Source organism: Urocampus carinirostris, chromosome 19 (genome assembly GCF_059441175.1).
Source record: "Urocampus carinirostris isolate Australia breed hairy pipefish chromosome 19, RoL_Ucar_1.0, whole genome shotgun sequence".
Lineage (NCBI taxonomy): Eukaryota > Metazoa > Chordata > Actinopteri > Syngnathiformes > Syngnathidae > Urocampus > Urocampus carinirostris.
In genome coordinates this window covers 26,847,369-26,865,716 of record NC_142367.1, presented here as the reverse complement: position 1 = coordinate 26,865,716, position 18,348 = coordinate 26,847,369, and the positions used below count along the sequence as shown (strand labels likewise).

Here is an 18,348-nt window from a genome sequence, read left to right as displayed (position 1 = left end):
CACACAGCCGCACAACCTGCCCTTCGTGATAGCTTTGTGCTCTCTTTTTGAACAAAATTAACAATACTTTGATATCCAGAGGTAGGTAGTAACATAACATTTACTTGAGGAGGTTTTGGGACATTTTGTCCTCTGGGATTATTTTTGACTCACTATACTTTTTACTTGAGCAGATTTGTGAAAAAGAAACTGTACTCTTACTCTGCTGCATTGGGCTACATTCATCCCGTTACTTAAATCCCCTTCATGCAAGTACACGTATGTCTGTTTCTGCTAAGGCGCATTTATTTTGTCAGTGGCAATTCATTTTAGAGTTGACCAGTGACCCAAAGAACTTGGCACTTGTGAGCAGGGTTTTTACTGTACTGTATGTGCAGTTATATAGCTGTAGCCTTGCAAAATAAAAATCAGCTTTAATCCACAGAGGTTTCACCCAGACAAACTGAATGCACAGATTTACAATAATACAGACTAGTAATTTGTCGAGTTGATGATCTTATTGAACGGTTGTACATGAGTAGTGTTTTCATCAAGTACTTTTTACATGTACTCAAGTAATTATTGTAGGACTATATTTTACTTCTACTTGAGTCATATTATTCTGAGGTTACGGTACTTTTATTTGAGTAAAGTTTGTGCCTACTCCATCTTTGTTAATGACAATGAAGACAACAGAGTTATATAATCTACAAAGGATTATTGAACAAGTGATAACTGAAGCGCGAATTAGAGAGGGGTCTCTGTCAATGTAATCAACTCATTTAATAGACAAGCAATAACAGATGATGGAGGCATAGGAAAGAGACAAATACCCATATAAAAGGAATACAAAAGAGGCCTTTTCCATAATCCAAATTTGTGTAAAAGCCGGACCCGGAGACGACTCACTTGGGCTTGGTCTCGGCGTCGGTGACCTGTCGGATGAAGACGGCATCTTCGGGGTGGCTGATGTCGCCCAGCTCGTGCATGTAGGAGGCGGCGATGGCGATGAGGCTGCCGTCGCTGTTGAAGGCCAGCGAGGCGATGCTGGTCATGTAGCGGTGGAACTGACACAGGCGCTTCTTGTTGAACGGGTCCCAGATGTTGACGAAGCCGTCCGAGCCGCCTGGAAGGGAGGGACGCTGATCGGTTCTTGCTCGAAAACGGGCCAGACGGTCGTTTTGGCAAGGGCTGTCGCATGCGAGATGTTTTCACATTCGCGATGAACGTCTTTACTTCATTTTCAATGATGTCATGTTAACAGAGCTTAACATGCGTACAGAGCTGGAGTGCCGCGTCCAATTTCGTTGTCACAATATGTTCAACCCAATTTGTAACAATGACGATAAAGGTATATTCTATTCCAAACTGTGCAGTTTTAAAATTTATAAGAGAAACTGCACGTTTACTTAATTACATACCTTATTTTACTTTTTACCAGTCTTTGTTTTCAAAGCCTAAGAACATTAAGAAAAGAGACATTTGTCTGCTGCTGTTAGCTGCATTCACTTTAAATGTGTAGAAATCTGAAAACTCTTAAAGTTAGAGTAGTTTTTCAGCCCTTTAATATGTGATGCATTAACACGGTCTTTAGAAATTTCTTCCCGTATGCATTGAATCTTCTTATCAAAGGAGACCATAAAGTCATGGGCTGTATGGGTAGAACTATCTGGGATAATTGTTCCCTCGTTAGCGAAGCCACAGTCTCGAAAAGGATTTTGGGGTTATTCTTTTGTGCCGCAATCATCTTCGAAAAATAGGCTGATCCTGTAACCTGTAATCTTCCCTGTGCATTGTTCCTCAAAAGGTTTTCACCTAACATGCTGAAATCCTACACTGTTGCAGTCGTTTCAATAAAAGGAACAGAATGTTAAGTTAATCGTGATGTCTTCATTATTTCTTGCCTTGATTTCTAAACCATGACATTGCTCTTCTTAAGGTGTACAGTATGCGTGATATTGAGCTGACGTTGTTCTGGGGATTTTTTTCGTGTGTGTGTGAAGGGGGGGATAAATGTATTCGTTGATCGTAATCATATGTGTGACAATTAATCGTCTGCATAAATTCCTCATGGCGACAGCCCTCGTATTCTGAACGGACAAGACGGCCGTACCCGTGGCGAAGGTGTTGTGCACGCTGTGAAAGGAGATGGCGTTGACGGGAAAGACTTGCTCGACCGTGTCCTTCAGCCGGTGGCACTTGAAAGCGTACTTCTTCTTCTGGACCTCTGCGCTCGGATCCAGGTACTCCACGGCCACGCGGCCCTCTATCGAGCTCAAGACGTAACCCTGGGGACGAAAGGAGAAAAGTTTGCAACTGCAGCGTCGTCATGAGAGACTATCGAGATCATGTGTGTCCAAACTACGGACCAGAGGCCATTTCAGGCCTGCAGAATATGACCAAAAAAATCGGTCAACTTTGAGATTTAATTTCTTGGGTCCCGCAGTACGTGGAATATTTTGCGAGATATCTGCATGATTGCGGGGAGAAACAGTACCTGCTCTGTGCCTAATTGAAAAAAATATTTTTTACTTTTTTTATTATCTGTGAAGCAATGAGTCTTTTTATTTTGGGTCAGCCTTCAATAAATGTAACAAATCAAAACCCGGTATGCATTTTAAATGAGTTGAATTTACTTTGGTTTATGGTTAAGGCAGTATGATAAAAGGAGCAGGACACAAACAGAAAAACACAGAGCAGGTTTCCAATCACAATACAGTATAAAAAACGCAATGGTGAAATGACATCTGAGCCCTTTAGTGTTACATATGGTGTTCCGCAGGGTTCAGTCCTTGGCCCCCTTCTTTTCAGCATTGACAATTGACATGCTTCCATGAGGCGATATTATTCGCGAGTATAATATCAGTTTCCATTGCTAAGCAGATGAGACTCAACTATATCTTCCGATGCAGGAATCTGCCACACTAAACTGTGGAAATTTGGAAGAAGATTTTATTCATGCACGTCTAAAAAATGCCAGCTACTTGCACGCAAAACATGTGTAGTCCTGCCACCATCACCTGGCCTAGTCATGATTGCAACTCTAAGTTCACAAATGGCGTATTCCACCTTTTGGTCAAGAGTTGCTGGCCAATCGGCATGTATCTTGGTCAAAAACGTTCCTCGGTGGTGCAGGAAGCATCCATTGTTTTTTTTTACGTTTTAATCCATTTTTTTCCCTGCAAAAGGCGTGAACCAGCATAACCGAAGCACCAAATGGCGAGGGGTCTCCGTACGACAATTCCCAGGCGAAACTACACCGAGGCCACACCTGCTTGTTGGGGAAGGCTCGGATGCAACGGGTCTGGAACTTCAGACTGGACTCTCGCCTCTGCTGCACGTATCCCATGTTCCTCAAATCCCACACCAGCACACGTCTGCCCGCCGTGCCGACAATCAGACGGTCGCCCGCCACGGACATGGTGTATACCTTGAGAAGGAAAAAACAAATGGACACTTAAACACTTCATTAGATACTAGCAGTCAACCGATTATTGAGCGGGCCACTTATTTTCACTGACATCTGGGAAATTGACGGATATATTTCAATGGATTTTTTATTTATTCGACAGGCTTAGATACAGCAGAGCCTTTCACTCCTTTTCTCCCCCGCTTTCTGTCTCTGACACAACCCACCCTGCGCCTTCTGATTGGATAAGTGACCGGGAGCGGAGCCACTAAAGAAGGAAGAATAACATCAGATTGGAGTAAACGTCGGCAAATTGGCTACGTGATGAGTCCTGACATGAATCAAGACCACCGTTGATAAAATTTTTAAGTAAATGGAGTTTGTGGTAAAAAAGAATGTGTGTGATTAAGAGATAGCGGGAAAGGTGTGGTTAACATGTTTTAGAGAAGCACGTTCAAGTGGAGACTGACATATTAGCTCTTTACATAAAATGAGTTTGTCAATCAGGCGTGTGTTTTTAATATTGAAAGCATAAAAAGCACACCAAAGTGGAAGGCTGAGTGATTAGCTGTTACCACAAAATTAGTTTGTCAATCTGAGTGCCCACACTTTTCAATCTGCCAGCTCTTTGGAAGTTTCGATGCATCTTTTGTTTCAAGTTAATTTAAGTCTTGTTGGTTAATAGTGACATTTTTATTGAAGTTTTTCTGTATCTTTATGAGACTTGTTGCTAAACCTAATTTTATTCCCTGCACAGTAAAATCTTGGTTTAAGTGAAAGATTAGTCATGTTAAACGTGTTGAAATTCTAATTTATTTCCTGTAAAACGTTTTCTGGGGCTATTCAAGTTTTATTTGAATTTCTAAAAAATATTATTTGTTTCTTTTAGCATTATTAAAAATGTCTTAAGCCAATTTTTAAGCTTTTACATCAAATGAATATTAGCGGACGCCTCTTAATACTAATGAATGGCCCTGAAAACCCCATATCAGTCGATGCTTAAGAGGTACTGCCGAGCAGTCCAACAATGTCGTACCCTTTCTGGTTGAGTGAAGGTGCCAGCGTTGCAGGGTGCTCTGGGATCCCAAAGTCGGACCGACCTGTCCCAGCTCCCCGTGACCATGACGTTCACCTCTGGGCATTGCTCTACACAGCGAATGGTGCCGTCGTGCTTTCCCACGACGGTATCTGTGTAACCACAACAAATCACGATACATCCCTACAATTTCTTTGAAAAGTTTTCACATTAGATGTCTTTTGATGTTTTTGCACCTATTTTACACTGCACTATTCTCAGGTCCCATTCCTCACAATGTTGGTCTGTGCCTTTCCATAATCATATTTAATTTCTACTACTATTTAGTTGCATTTTAATGTATTTTAACCATTGTGTATGTCCGTGTAGTACGTGTTTTGGGGTGTTGGGTGGGAATAAAGGAGGCGATTTTATTGTCTTGTTGTACACTTATTATTTTAGTGGCATTTTTTTGCCTGAAAGGTGCTTTACTAATGATTCGATTTGATTACATAAAATAAATCTGATTTGATTCATTGAACTATCATTATATATTAGTCTTTACGCACTGACCTCAACCTCAGTGGAACTGTTTAAATCTGTTGAGGTTTTTGAGTTTTTCCTTGCCCTCGTGTAGGTTTTAGATCAGGGGATGGTGCAATAATAGTCTGTGGCTTGCAATCATCTGTGGTCTATGCAGCCCTTTGATACTCTTTGCTATTAAGGGCTATACAAATAAACATGACTTGACTTAAGTAGTAAATATTTTGCCTATTGATCCTGACATTTTCTCTTTTAAGTCTTCATTAAATGTTTAACCTAGAGTTCAATGTCAAATCTAGTTGTAAACCATGTTGTCACCATCAATTAAAACCATTGTAATTCTACCTTGGTCCGTATTCAAGTCGTGCATTTTCAAATTTCCATCCAGATCTCCGCTCCAAGAATGTGTTGGGTCCTGAGAGGGTGCAAAATGAGAACATGGTGTTCTTCTCATACATTGCCAATATTTTGGGGAGAGAAATAAAGCCTGCTACATACATAAAAAGCACAATCCAGAACCGGAGACGCATGTTGATACTTCATGCGCATGGTGTTTGCCACGACGTCGTAGAGTCGGACGGTGCAATCCCAAGAGGACACCAGCAGTAGGTTCGCAGTGCTGGGACTGAATTTGACTGCAGTGATGCCATCTTCCGGACCCTGGTTCAGTTTGTACTCGCTCGCGACCATCCTCTGGGGAACACAATTCATTTCCACCAACTTAGTTTTATGAACAGTTTGCATGTTCTTCATATGCACGATCCTGACAACTTTCTTCTGTAATCGAATAAGCGATTCTATATTGCTTCTGTATGTATTTCCCCAAATCTCTATACCAAGGGGTCGGAAACCTTTTTAAACCAAAGAGCATTAAAAGCAAAAATCAATGGTTTATTTTTCATTTGGAGAGTGCCATGCTATTCATTTAATTTAAGACAAAATTCAACAAAACCGCCAAACCTGCTCTACAGTCTCAAGCTAATTCTTCAGCACATTTTACTTCATTGTGTGTCATTTGATGATTTGATCAACTCTATGAAATAATAAAAATGCTAAAGGTTTCAAAATGAGGTGTAAGAAAAGTTCCTTTGTAAAAATGTGACAATACTGCAAACGAGGATACCAGCGTATTTACCTTCTGTGCAGTTGTGTCTAGGCGGAGATGCGCACGCTGACGGAATAACCCCGCCCATTACTATCGCTCCCCCAATCAAAATTGTTTTTGGGTGTTTGCAGTTTTTGTTGTGGGTATTCATCTTTCATGGTAAATACACTACTTTTGTACAGTGCTTTAACCAGTCACTAGGGACCTCCAAAAAGCTTACAAAGCAACTTGTCATGTTGACTTGTTACAGTTTTAAGTTAAATATCCCGGTTGAAGTGCAAAACTTGGTTGCGTGTAGTTTTATTTCAGATGCTAATTCTTTATCAGAGGTGAACACTTTATATTTTTCTATTTATTAGTCTTTAAACTATGTTTATTATGCCATATGGAGTGCAGCTGTATTTTTGTTGGAGCAATACAATGATAATAAAGGTGACTCTAAATCTGACTTCAACAGTGAACATAGATTGTTTAATAAGCTTCGATATAAAGCATTCCTTAGGCGAAGTACAGAAAAAATGGGGTCTGTTAGTGTAAGAATGTCTGTAAACTAGTTGAAACTGCGTCCTAAACTTACTGGACCGAACCCTTCACGTGATCAGTGGTGTCCTGGCTTTGTACATGCTAAAACTGGCTAAACATGCAACAATGTAGCAAATACATGTGCACATTTTCCTTTATCTCCAACCGGATGTACTCATAGAAACCAACAATGGCTCGCGAGCCATAGGTCCCTCACCCCTGCTCTACACAGTACCTTAAAGCCCAAATGTTTAATATTTACCCGCTTGATGGCACTCTGTTGTCTAGTACGAGCAAGGGCCAGTTATACAGGGCAGAACGAGGTGGCAAGGTACCAAAAGAACAAGGTGCCAATCCAAGAAGGGAAATACAGATTTCTCAACTTATGATTCTTTACAAGAATTAACATTGGTATGTTGGTTCATGTATTTTTGCCCAGTATTCAAATCCATGTTTTATTTTTACTGAATGTAAGATTTGAAGTACCACTAAATAGTACACAAGATTTTAATAAAGCAAAGTTAATGAAGTGTACATTATTTGAAGGGTTTTCTGATCAAATATGTCTGCAATCGTTTACAACTGCAACCTAATTTGCAAATTTGGATTGTATGCAGGCAGCACGGCGGTGCAGTGGTTAGCGCGTGTGCGGCACAGTTCTGAGGACATGAGATCAAAGCACCTGTGTGGAGTTTGCATGTTCTCCCCGTGCTTGCGTTGGTTTCCTCCCACATTTGAAAAACATGCATGTCAGGTGAATTGGCCGGTCCAAATTGTCCCTAGGTGGGAATGAGTATGTCCCTGTGTGCCCTACGACTGGTCGGCAAGCAGTTGAGGGTGTCCCCTGCCCACTGCCCGAAGATAGCTGGCATGGGCTCAAATTCCCTACAAAATATAATTTTTTTGGTAATTCCATGACATTGTACTTAATTTTTAACCAATTTATACTCTTCTGGGGTATAAAACTATTGAGAACTATTAACCCATTTTACAATATTTCTACTGAAATTTATAACTCTGTATTTTTAAAAAAAAAAGTTAACTTCTAGCAGGTTTGAAATTATTTAGCCAATATACTTCTTTTTTCTTATCTTGGTAGAAAATATAGTCGGGCCTCAGTGCTGTAGAATGCTCTTCACACGGAGATTTGATCTGCAACCTCAGCTTAAAACACACTTCTATTCTATAGCATATGAATAACTTAGATTTGATGTTGACAATATCTGTGTATTATTAGCCCTCATGTCGGTTTTAAATCAGGGGATGGTGGTCTGCGGTTTGCAATAATCTGTGGTCTGTGCAGCCCTTAAAGACTCTGTGATTAAGGGTGTCACAAATAAACGTGACTCGACATCATACTCCAACTTCCACTTTTGCTGCAAGTGGCGGCCCTCTCAGTCAACTCTCTTTTTTTTTAAATTAACAATCGTCATGTTAGAAACAGGGTGGGCTAACAATAGTGATTTATTTATTTTTCTTGGTACCAATTTTTTGTATACTGCAGTCAACATAACTGATTGGCCACATACAGTCAATTTGATGACAGAGGCTGCAGACCCGTAAAAATTACAACAGGGGCAGTAACTGGCCCCCGGGCCGGACTTTGCACATCTTGAACTAAGTGATGGTTTGGTATTGAAAAGCGAATGGGAGAGAATTAGCAACTATATTCAACGACCATGAATCCAAACCGATTCAGTTAACAACATATTGTTGTTTATTTAACATATTTGAGAACCGAGTAGGGAAAAAAAACACAGAATTACAAAAGGAACTCGCCCATTCGTGAGTTAGCATTAGCCTACAGCTAACGGCTTCTTGTTATGCTAACGCTAGCAGCAGTGAAACAATAACTTAGCACTTACCGTTTGCAGTCGGACAAGAGACACCGGTGGTAAATTATTTTATTTTCGACTAAAAATAAATCTGTTTTTAAATAACTGGGAAATAATTTACGAAATAATCTCAAAAATCACTCGCCGATATTGACGGAGCGTGAACGCTGAAGAAGTGAAGTGTTGATGCTGATTGGCTGAAACAAATTGTCGAACTTCCCCGCTTTGCGTGATGATTGGTTGCTTTGGTTTAGGAAAGGACAAGAAGAAGAAGAAGTGGGCTCTACTCGATCACGTGACTTGTGCTGCATTCCTGAAAATAAAGAGTTCGGGTTTTCCAACCTACGACCAGGGAAAAACAATATGAACCCCGACTTTGAGAGTGGGACCTCCCAGTTTGAGTGTCATTCCAATGATATTTTCCTGATCAGTGCTTGTAAAACCGGACTTTCCACTTTTCTTGAAACGCTTTGGTGTCGTATCTGGTACCATTCGTGGAGGAAGAATCCGACTTCCCACGTATCTGGAACGCAACAATAGAAGGCGCATGCGCACTCATCCCAAAAAGACGGAAACCTAAAAGCTCAACAATTTTACAAGAAAACTTCAATAATTCATCACAAACAATAAGTCACTTTGCTGAATCAATATCTTTACTGAGAAATGATAAAATATTAAGTAATAAATGTGAAGTCATTCGGAATGTATAGCCAAAGAAAATGTAACATTTAATTTAGAACACGAACTTCCATCCATCTGCACCGCTTATCCTCAGTAGGGTCGCGGGGACCAGGAAGGGAAAATGGCACAATTTAATCACACAACTTTACATGATCACAAGCACAAACGAAAGTCCTTTCTACATTATTTACAATTTTACACAAGAAAGAAACACTTAAATGTATAGGAAAGGATTGATTTTAAATAACAATAAAATACAACAAGCAGCACTCGTTAATCTGGTAAAAATGAACAGTAACAATATTGTGACAACAAAACAGCAATCATATTCTTCAATCAAACACAAGAAGCAACACTCAATGCATTTATAAATAATAAGAATAAATAGTCACAGTATTACAAATTCCTTACAGCTCAGCAAAGAAATCTGTTTTATTTATAGAAATCGGAAAAAGCTGTTCCCAATAATCTCACCGAGCAATATTTACTCTTTAAAAGTATCTGGTGCTCAGCTCTGGTCCTTAAAGGGATACCTCAATTCCTGACCGACTAAATCCTAAAATATACAAAATGTGAGAAAATAGAACGTTTTTTTTTGCATAATATCTATTTATACTGTATGTATGGCCGACCAAAAGCATGCAGTAGGCAGCCAGGGTAACTGGGAGCCATCAACGAAGAACTATTACGTCACCCTGACGCGAGAAATAACAATGATCACGGCAGGCTAGCCAGCTAGCCGATTGCAAACGGGGCTAACCTGTGAATTGCGGAATTTGCCTGCGCAAAATAAAGCTTCGAAGAAAAAACCAGAGGGTCAATTACACTCCTTACAGTAGCTGGTGATAATGCCCTTCTCGATCCCTTCTGCCCGATCAGTCTTGTTTGAGAGGGACCACATCTCATTTTATTGTAATTTGATGGTTTTATTTCCTTTTGCCGCCCATAATAATAGGTCCCAAGAAATGTAGTGATGAGGGGAAGGAAATTTGGAAAACCTTGACAACAACGATTAAGTGGAAGTGTTTTAGGGGGTTGTTTATACGCAATGTAGGCTTATATGCGAGTGAATATGATTTTCCTTTTCCATCTTTCATTTTCTCTTTCACTCTCTTCTGACCTTCTTCCTTCCCTTCTTCTTTCTTTCTTCCTCTCCTTCCTTCTCACTTTCTTGATAACTTGCTTTTCTTATTTTTCTTTTTTCTTTCCCTTCTTTCTTTACCTCAATTCTTCCTTTCTCTCTTCTCACTTTCTCGCTTTTTTCCTTCATTTGTCTTTTTCCTTCGTTGTCGAGCTTTTCCTTCCTCTCTCTTTTTTCACATTTTCCCATATTCACACAATTATCAATGTTTAGGTACACACTTTATTCCTATTTTGAATTTCTTTCAGTGTGTGGTCATTTTAAAGGCGTTTTAGGGGGTTGTTTATACGCACCGTAGCCTTATATGCGAGTAAATACGATTTTCCTTTTCCATCTTTCATTTTCTCTCTTTCTCTTTTGACCTTCTTCCTTCCTTCCTTTATCTTTTATCACTTTCTTGCTTTTTTTCTTCATTTCTCCTTTTCCTTCTTTCTTTCTCTTTTCCTTTTCCCTTTCCATCTTTCTTTTCTCTCTTTCTCACTCTTCTGACCTTCTCCCTTCTTTCTTTCTTCTCTCTTTCTTTCCTACTTTCTTTCTCACTTTCTTGATAACGTTCTTTTATTCTCTTTTTCCTCTCACTTTTTTCCTTTCTTTCTCCCTCTCTTCTCACTTATTTTCTGGTCATTTATATATTCTAGTATCTCGAAATTGCACAATGCTTCCATTCGAGGAAGGACATTTTCTTTCATTATGTGGGTTGCAGCTTGACTTTATGGTAGAATGGTGGCTCCTCAAGTCAGACCAGTTGAGAACCTTGGTACTCAAAATAACCTTATCAGAAATGCACAACGGAAACGGTTAGAGACACACTATATACTTTATAAGTACTAAAGGATTTTATACTTTTGACTCTAAAGGAATTTATACAATTGACTCATAATGCAATAAAGATTTTCACCGAGTGGGCTTTAGTTCAATGTACAAGGTCAGGGCAGGCTGTTCCAAATGCATCATATTTTGACTCGTGGGGCGATGTTGTTTTGGGAAGCCAGACATCAAGGCGCTCGTGGATGAGATTGTGAAGCCCAGGGGGCTCCCTTGGCACGCACATGGGAGGAGCCGGCACACCGTGATGCGGGGAGAAGATGGCCAATAAGAAAAAGCTAAAGGACTTCCCACAGACGCCAACGTCACTACTTCTTCAGCCGTCTCCGAAGAAATACGCTTGAAAATGTCGTGTTTGGTGAATGGAATCGGATAACTCAATCGAACAATTTGGTAAACGCTACATTTTGATATTTCATTCCCAACAGTACAGGAATTCCTATTTCAAGTCATCAAAAGAAATTCATAGTACGCTCCGGTGTTAAACAGGTCTAAGCAAAGGAACTTGGTGGGGGTAGTACATAGGATGAGAGAAGGCCAAGACGGAGGTCTGAACGTTTGCTGAGGGCCCCGCGGAGGTCCCGCCGCTTTCCAGAGCTCCGTTCTCGCGGTAGAGGACGGGAACCCCGAGCATCCTCCGCGCCGCCGCCCGGTTCAGGTCGGCCGCCTCCAGTTCGGCCGCCAGCTGCCTCTTCCACTTGTTCCTGCGGTTCTGGAACCAGATCTTCACCTGAGTCTCGCTCAGGTGCAGAGAGGCGGCCAGGCCGGCCCGTTCCGAGCTGCTCAGGTAGCGTTTGATGTCGAAAGTGGACTCCAACCGGAAGACCTGGCTCCTGGAGAAGACGGTACGGGTCTTCTTCTTCCTGCAGCTCTTCCCGTGGGAGGAGTCCTCTTGCTTGGTCCAGATGTCCTCCGCCCGGTTGGAGTTCTTCTTGGATTCCTCCGGGTCGCTCTCCTCTTCTTCGGCGCTTTCTTCTTTGGTGTCCGTCTCGCTTTTGGGAAGGTCCGGAGAAGGTCTTTCGTGCGACAGGAAATGATCTAGGAAGACCGTCAAAAGTCATTCCCATGAATAGTGACGAGAAATAAAGGTAACTCTTCAACATAAGCTTCTTGGAAGTTTCCTACTTCTTAAATGGACAGTGTGTGGGACTTCGAATGTCCTCATGATAGTCAAATCCTTCACCGAAAACTTGATTGTTAGCTAGAAAAGAAAAAACTAAAAGGGGGCTAAATAGCTAACTCAAAGAGTGAAAAGCTAACTAAATAGCTGGATGGAAAGAACACCAAAAAACAAAACAAAAAAAAAGGTCAAATTTTAGCTAGATAGCATGCAAAAAATGTAAAAATTTAGCTAGGTAGCTAAAAAGGTAGCTTGATATTTAGCTAAAAAACATAAACAGGTAAAAATCTGTATGGGAGCTAATGAGCTAGCTCAAAGGGTAAAAAGCTAACTAAATAGCTAGATGGAAAGCAACACCCCCACCCCCAAAAAGGTACCATTTTAGTTAGGATACCATGCAAAACATTTTCAAAAGCAAGGACATTTTTTTCATTTTGCTCCTTTTCTTTTCATTGTTAGTAATTTTTCTTTCTTTGATTTATTTCCCCCTTTCTTCTTTTTTTCTCATTTCTTTTTTCCCTTTCTTTGGCTTTTCCTTTATTTAGCAGGTTTCTTTCTTTTTTCCCCCCTTTCTGTTTTTCTTCTTTTTTTCCTATTTCTTATACTTCTTTCTCTTTACCTTTTTTCTTTTCTTTCCTATTTAAAAAATCATTCCTTTTTTCCATTTAGTTTTTTCATTCCTTTCTACCTTTCTCTTTGAATCTTTCCTTCTTATGTTTTTAAATTCCTTTTTAATTTTCACTTTCCTCCCTTTCTTCATAAAAGGGTTTGCAAAAAAAAAATATGAGGGGAAAAAAATTGTTGTATCGGTCACGGAGTATCCTGTAGTTTGTTTTCATCCCCGAGCACTCGATTTTGGTTGCACAACACCATACAGAGACATCTAGTGGTCAACTATTACACACTGCACCTTTAAGTAAGACTGAAATATTTGACATAGCCTCTGTAAATAATCCAATTTGATTGAATTGTTCTCAGTATGAATCTATTTTTTGAAACAAAAGATTTCTTCTTCGTTGGTAAAATTTCCTTTCAAATGTGTTATTGAACGCCTACTAAACGTATTCATTCGTGAAATTCTTCGACTTTTGAACAAAAATATATCGTTAAGAGGATAAAATTTCAATGCGTTTTCTCGTTTTAGTAAGAAAAAAATGAATTGAATTTTCGTGTATTCAACAAAAAATATCCTTAAAAAAAAGCTCAGATTCTTCAATTCTTTATCGGTATTGGAGATCAATTAGCGGAGATTTGAACGATAATAGCTACACGAGGATTCTTCGATTTTGATTTCCGTCATGTACTTTATATACGATATCATCATTGAATGTATTCGATTCATTTTCTCATGAAATCGACTTATCGATTTGTTTTACGGGGTTTGGTTTTTTTCCCTCCTCAAATTTGAAGCCGACTTTTTTCGGATGCAAGCGCAGGAAACAAATTTATTTTCAAATCATAAAATAGAAGTTTTTCATAAATGTATTACAAATATGTTTTGGTTGGCTATTGGCTACTTTATATACTTGTATTTATTCATTTATTTCAATTCAATATATTCATTTATTTCTATTTTTGACAGTGAGTTCCACAGATTTTAGTGACAGTTTTTCAGGTGAATGAGGAAATACATACATGAAATGATTCAATAAAATAAGTATAGAATCATTTTTAGAGTATTTTTAATTAAAATATGAATATAGCTTTCATTAATATTCCTATTGAATATATTCCTTTATTTATTTTACAGTTTTATTTATTCAAATATTATCCGGGAGATCGAGAAAATACATACATTGAAATGATTCAATAAAATAGGGTTTAGAATCATTTTTAGAATATTTGAATTACAATATTACAATATATTTCATGCATTTTCCTATTCAATCTATTCATTCGTTGATGTATTTTACAGTTGTATTTATTCAATTATTATCCAAGAAATTGAGGAAATACGTTAAAACGATAAATAATAGGTATACAACTTAAGGTTCAAGAAACTGCAGTTTTTCAGAAGTTTAAAGAAATATTTCATCGATACCTCTAGAAAAATGATGCCGTATAAAAGTATTTGATTTTCTTCAAACGCAAAGAAAATCAGGATTACTTTTACCATCATAGTTTTTCTACTCCAAATATACAACAGAAACAGAAAAAAAAGGAGAAAGAAAGGAAAGGAATTAGCCGGCCTTCACAATGGCAAAAATCATTACAAAGCAATTACACCCCTTACCAGTAGATGGTGATAATGCTGTTGACACTCGCTAGTTCACACTGCAGAAAAAAAAGTTTTTTTTTTCTATTCGTTTTTTTTTTCTTTTTCCCTTTTTCAATCATTTTCATTTTTCCTTTTTTTTCTTACATTTTTCAAACTTTTAGTCCTATTTGTTTTTTGTCTTATTTTCTTTTTTTTAAATTTAAATTTTGTCATCTTTCTCCTTTTCAAAAGTGCGTTTTGGTCACTTTGAGTTTCCGTATTTTGCCTTCTCCCGTTGTGCTTTTTAGCACTTGTTTTTCGAGTCACCACAGAATACGGCGACATCTAGTGGGCAAATGATACCCACTGTCCCTTTAATTTTCATTTGACGGCAGGGGCCTCAATCTGAAGAAAAGCACCAAAAACGGTAAATGGAAGAAAAGAAAGAAAAAAGGAAAGAAAAGGAATTAGAGAGAAAATGAAAAAGAAAACAAAATCTTTTTTTTTTCTTTTTTCCTTTTCTTAATCAATTTTATTTTATTTTTTTCTTACTTTTTTTTTTCCCAAACTTTTAGTCATATTTCTTTTCCCATATTTAAAATTTAGGTGTCATATTTGACCCTGATCTATCCTTTGAGATGCATGTAAAGCAAATTACTAGAACTGCCTTCTTCCATCTTCGCAACATTGCTAAAATCCGTTCAATACTGTCTCAGTCTGATGCGGAAACAATAATTCATGCATTTGTTACCTCCCGTCTCGATTACTGCAATGCACTACTCTCCGGTCTCCCGAAGTCCAGAATCAAGTCTCTTCAGCTAGTATAAAATGCCGCAGCGAGGCTTTTAACCAGGACAAAAAAGTACGATCACATAACACCGATTTTGGCTAACCTGCATTGGCTCCCAGTTAGCCAAAGATGTGACTTCAAAGTTCTCTTAGTATTGTACAAAATCATACATGGACTTGCTCCCTCTTATCTTTCAGATCTGATCTGCCACTATGTCCCGGTCCGAAGCCTACGATCTGAGAGTGCTGGTCTTCTGATGATCCCGAGAGCAAAGAAGTCTTCTGCTGGTTCGAGAGCGTTCTCCATCCGGGCACCGGTGCTGTGGAATGCTCTTCCCCCTGAGATCCGATCTGCAACCTCAGTGGAAATGTTTAAATCTAAACTTAAAACTCACTTCTACTCCATTGCATACGAATAACCTACTCCTCTTGTCGGTTGAAAATAGTTTGTGTAATATAGTGTAACAATCTGTGAAGCCCTTTGAGACTCTTCGTGATTTAGGGCGTCACAAATAAAAATGACTTGACTTGACTATTTTTTGGTCTTATTCTTTTCTTCATCATTTTTTTTTTACATTTTTAAAAAAGTTCTCATCTTTCTCCTTTTCAAAAGTAATAAAGTGCGTTTTGGTCTTTTTGAATTTTCATATTTTGTCTTCTCCCGTTGCGCTTTTAGCACTTGTTTTTCGAGTCACCGCAGAATACGTCGACATCTAGTGGGCGAACGATACACGCTGTCCCTTAAATTTTCATTTGACGGCAGAAGAAACCTTGAGAAAAAGCCGCGCATGGATGTTACATTTGATAATGTTAGCAAATATATTCATAGATGTAAAATGAGCAAGTCAAAACTTGTTTTTTTGTTAAATTTTAAAAGAATAAAAGGTATATTTGCATCCTTGAACAATTTTTTAGAATAGTGTCCCCGTTTTGAACAGAAGTTTGAGACCTCTTTGATGCGTTTCTGTCTTATCCTTCTCATTGGCTTCTGTTTTATGGGGTTTGTTTTGTCCCCTTCTATTTTCAAGTGACTATTATTAAAAAAAGACACCGTTTATGATTCGGCAGCTACGAGAGGTCCAAAACTTGATCCGCGAGAACCGAAAACCGGATAAAAAAAAAAGAGGTACCTGTGTTCCTGAGTCGGGCCCCCAAGGCATAGGGATACCACCAGGGGGACGCGGAGGGCAGAGCCAGCCGAGGGACGGAGACGCCGGCCAAACGGGAGAAGAGGTTTTCTTCCGGGAAGCTCGCCGGCCCGAGGAACCTGCCCCGCTTCTCCTCCGTTCTCAGGAGGTTCTCGATGGAGAACTTGGCGGGGTCTTTGGCGGACTCTGGTTGCGCTTCAGAGTCCTTCATGGTCCTTCAGTGCCCGACCATGAAACTCTTTGAGGGTCCCTTGTGGACTTGGAGAGAAGAAGAAGAAGCAGCAGGAACCGTATCCAAAACTCTTGACGGTGCCCTCTGGGTTCTTCCTGAAGATCTGATGAGGACATGGATGTGACGGGCCGCTTTAAAGAGAGCGGGGCTTTGTGATTGGCCCCACAGCCGGCCAATGAGCGAAAAGGGGACCCCCCCGCCGTCAAACCCCGCCCCTCCCAAAACAAAGAAACTCCATAAAACCAGAGGGTATTTAAGGCTGGACGGCAGACACTTATTGAGTGGAAACCTCGGTGGGCAACCCGTAGTCCGGGGGGCCGCAAGAGGCCTTCGACGAAAAAGAGAAACCAAAACGAGAGAAAAGATAAACAAAAGGGAGAAAAAAATAAGAATAGGGGGAAAATGAAAGGGAGAATGTGAAAAAAGTACAAGAAAGAAAAAGAAAGAAGGAAAAGGAGAAATGAAGAAAAAAGCAAGAAAGTGAGAAAAGAGAGAAAGGAAGTGAGGGAAAAGTGAGGCCTACGACAAAAAAAAAGAAACAAAAACGAGAGAAAAGAAGGACAAAAGGATAAAAGAAAATGAGATTAGGGGAAAAAAGGAAAGAATGGAAGGGAAACGGGTGAGAGAAAGAGAGAGGAAGGAAAAGAGAAAGAAAGAAGGAAAAAGAGAAATGAAGAAAAAAGCGAGAAAGTTAGAAAAGAGAAAGAAGGAAAGTGAGGAGAGTGAGGCCTTCAACAAAAAGAAAAATGAAAACCAGAGAAAAGAAGAACAAAGGGAGAAAAAAATGAGAATAGGGCAAAAAAGAAAGGAAGGAAAAATGTGAAATAAGTTAAAGAGAGAGGAAGGAAAAAAGAAAGGGAAAAGGAGAAATGAAGGAAAAAAGTGATAAAGTGAGAAAAGAAAAAGAAAGGAAGAAAGTGAGGGAAGAAAGTGAGGGAAGGTGAGGCCTTAGGTCTTCAACAGAAAAGAAAAACAAAAATGAGAGAAAAGAAGAACAAAAAGAGAAAAGATAATGAGAATAGGGGAAAAAGAAAGAAAGGGAAAATGTGAAAAAAGTGAGAGAAAGAGAGAGGAAGGAAAAGAGAAAGAAAGACAGGGAAAAAGTGAGTGAAAAAAAAAGTGAGGGAAAGTGAGGCCTTCAACAAAAAACAAAAACAGAAATGAGAGAAAAGAGGACAAAAGGTGAAAAGAAAATGAGATTGGGGGAAAAAAGAAAGAAAGGAGAAATGTGAAAAAAGTGAAAGAAAAAGAGAGAAAGAAATAGGGAAAGGAAGAAAAGAAGGAAAAAAGCGAGAAAGTGAGAAAAGAGAAAGACGGGAAAAAAGTGAGGGAAAGTGAGGCCTTCAACAAAAAAGAAAAACAGAAACGAGAGAAAAGAACAAAAGGTGAAAAGAAAATGAGATTGGGGAAAAAAGAAAGAAAGGAAGGGAAAATGAGAAAAAAAAGTGAAAGAAAGAGAGAGAAAGGAAGAGAGAAATTAATAGAGAAAGGAAGAAATGAAGAAAAAAAGCAAGGAAGTGAGAAAAGAGAAAGACAGGAAAAAAAGCGTGGGAAAGAAAGTGAGGGAAAGTGAGGCCTTCAACAAAAAAGAAAAACAAAAGCAAATGCAAGTCATAGGGGGCACCCTAGATCTAAATTGCCTTGGGCCGGCCCTGGAGTGCCATGTCTAATCTCGTTGCTTCCAATCTTGACCAGTTCGACAATAAGGACAGTTCAATTGAGAGGATGCTGCCACCTAGCGGCCAGAGAACGCACAGCAAAAATGGCTTCAATGAAAGAAAATATTGCTTATTACAAGTATGACTTA

General features: G+C 39.2%; 2 protein-coding genes across 3 annotated transcripts; both read right to left on the bottom strand.

Annotated features, from left to right (window-relative positions):
* Positions 1-743: 743 nt before the first annotated feature.
* bub3 (BUB3 mitotic checkpoint protein) lies at positions 744-8,703 on the bottom strand. 2 transcript variants are annotated; one of them, XM_088323833.1, is made up of 7 exons: positions 8,554-8,703; positions 5,445-5,639; positions 5,292-5,361; positions 4,425-4,576; positions 3,251-3,409; positions 2,093-2,267; positions 744-1,105 (listed from the first exon to the last, which is right to left on the bottom strand). In XM_088323833.1, exons 2-7 carry the CDS (start codon positions 5,634-5,636, stop codon positions 885-887), a joined length of 969 nt encoding a protein of 322 aa, XP_088179959.1. In that variant the 5' UTR covers positions 5,637-5,639; positions 8,554-8,703; the 3' UTR covers positions 744-884. The 2 variants fall into 2 exon arrangements, with proteins under 2 accessions (XP_088179959.1, XP_088179958.1); XM_088323832.1 differs by having other exon boundaries at positions 8,439-8,607.
* Positions 8,704-11,028: 2,325 nt separating this feature from the next.
* On the bottom strand, positions 11,029-18,339 carry hmx3b (H6 family homeobox 3b). The gene is made up of 2 exons (XM_088323834.1): positions 16,292-18,339; positions 11,029-12,093 (listed from the first exon to the last, which is right to left on the bottom strand). The coding sequence occupies exons 1-2, from the start codon at positions 16,518-16,520 to the stop codon at positions 11,537-11,539; spliced, it is 786 nt and encodes a 261-aa protein (XP_088179960.1). The 5' UTR covers positions 16,521-18,339; the 3' UTR covers positions 11,029-11,536.
* Between the last annotated feature and the right edge of the window lie 9 nt (positions 18,340-18,348).